Source organism: Punctularia strigosozonata (assembly GCF_000264995.1).
Source record: "Punctularia strigosozonata HHB-11173 SS5 unplaced genomic scaffold PUNSTscaffold_164, whole genome shotgun sequence".
In the NCBI taxonomy this organism is placed as follows: Eukaryota; Fungi; Basidiomycota; class Agaricomycetes; order Corticiales; family Punctulariaceae; genus Punctularia; species Punctularia strigosozonata.
The window spans coordinates 1-1515 of NW_006767596.1; the positions used below are offsets into that span (position 1 = coordinate 1).

The following is a 1515-nucleotide window of genomic DNA, read 5'->3' on the forward strand; positions in this document are numbered from 1 at the left end:
TATAACGATGACGGTTCGGTTACGCCCTTTAGACTAAGAACTAAGACACCGCTACCTACAACAACCACCACACTCGACCTAGTGCGTCTAGAGTCCGAACTCTCACGCCTAAGTCACACGACACAGCCTAGACTACAACGACAGACTTTACGCCAAGTCTAACAACCACGACGGTTCGGTACCCGCCTGAAGGTACCACGATCTAGGGGTTCTTACACTTGGACGAGCTCTTACGCTTGTCTACTCTGTGTCCTTGAAACACGACGGATCGAGGATTTGAATTTGAGAAGGGAGAGACGATCTTCAGGGAAGAAGGGGGACTACAAGAAGAATACGCGAACCCGAGTTTCACGTGGGTCACCAAGAGGCTCACTGAAAGGCTACGCCCCGGTCTTAGATACGATACCAGAAGAAAACTCTTCTGCATCGAATTTAAAGACTCAACAACAGCCTATCTCGCGATCCGGATCCGAGACAACCAACCAGTCGCAGAATACCAATACGAAAAGGAGAGCAGTTTACTCACCGTCGCTAGAGCAATTAGCGAAGGGTTTGAAAATCAACACGGACGACACGGAACTTTTGGCGTCCCACCTCCTAGGAGAATTGAAGGAAGCCAGTGGATTGAAATCGTCGGATACGATCCCCCGACACCGAACATTACAACCGGAACGATCGATTTTGAAGAAAAGAGCCAACTAAGCCCACTTCCAATATCGATAGTTATCGACCCACCTGAAGAAGAAGAAGAGAAGTTTGACCAAGAACTTGAAGAATTGTTTAAATCCGACGAGAAGACGACACCGAAACCCGACGACAACAAAGAAATGGCCGACAACGAGAAACTAGAGCTCGGCGCTCCACCAGCGTTTAATGGAGACCGATCTAGGTTGGAAGCGTTTACAGCTCACTGCAAAATGGTGATAAAAGCGCAACCCAAGAAATTCGATAGCGACAACAAGAAGATAGCGTACGCCCTTTCGTACATGAAGGAGGGAATCGCAGAACAATGGAAGACTCAGTACATCAAGGACGCAACGACAGCTGGTAATGCCAGAGCAAGCCAAACGTTTGATCAGTTCATAACAGAACTTGAGACGGCGTTCAAACCCCTGGATAAAGGAAGAAGAGCAAGAGATATTATCGATCGACTCAGCCAAGGACAAAGCTCGGTCGACGCTTATATCAGCGCGTTCAACTCCCTAGCCAAGAATTCGGGGTACGATAACCGCTCGTTGATCAAGAAGTTTGAAGACGGCTTGAACAAGGATGTACGAGTCAAGGTCCTGGAATCTAGGATCGACTGCGATGAACTAGAAGAGAAAACGCCAGGTACAGGGCTACCGAAGATTCAAGAACTCGCTGTCGACGCACAACGAATTCTGAAGCTGCTCAAGAACGACAACTCCCAAGGAAGAAAGATATACCCGGACCAAGTACAATCGCAGTTCAGCGACGTACCAAAAACGTACTCGACGGCAACGACGTGGCAATCCTACAATTATGGAGAACCAA

At 48.3% G+C, this 1515-nt stretch overlaps 1 protein-coding gene across 1 annotated transcript; it reads left to right on the forward strand.

The window, feature by feature from the left end:
- Positions 1-827: 827 nt before the first annotated feature.
- Positions 828-1121, forward strand: PUNSTDRAFT_32102 (uncharacterized protein; the record flags this gene model as incomplete). The annotated part of the gene is made up of 1 exon (XM_007389457.1): positions 828-1121. A coding segment is annotated over one exon (294 nt), but the record flags the coding sequence as incomplete, so codon positions are not given.
- Positions 1122-1515: the final 394 nt, after the last annotated feature.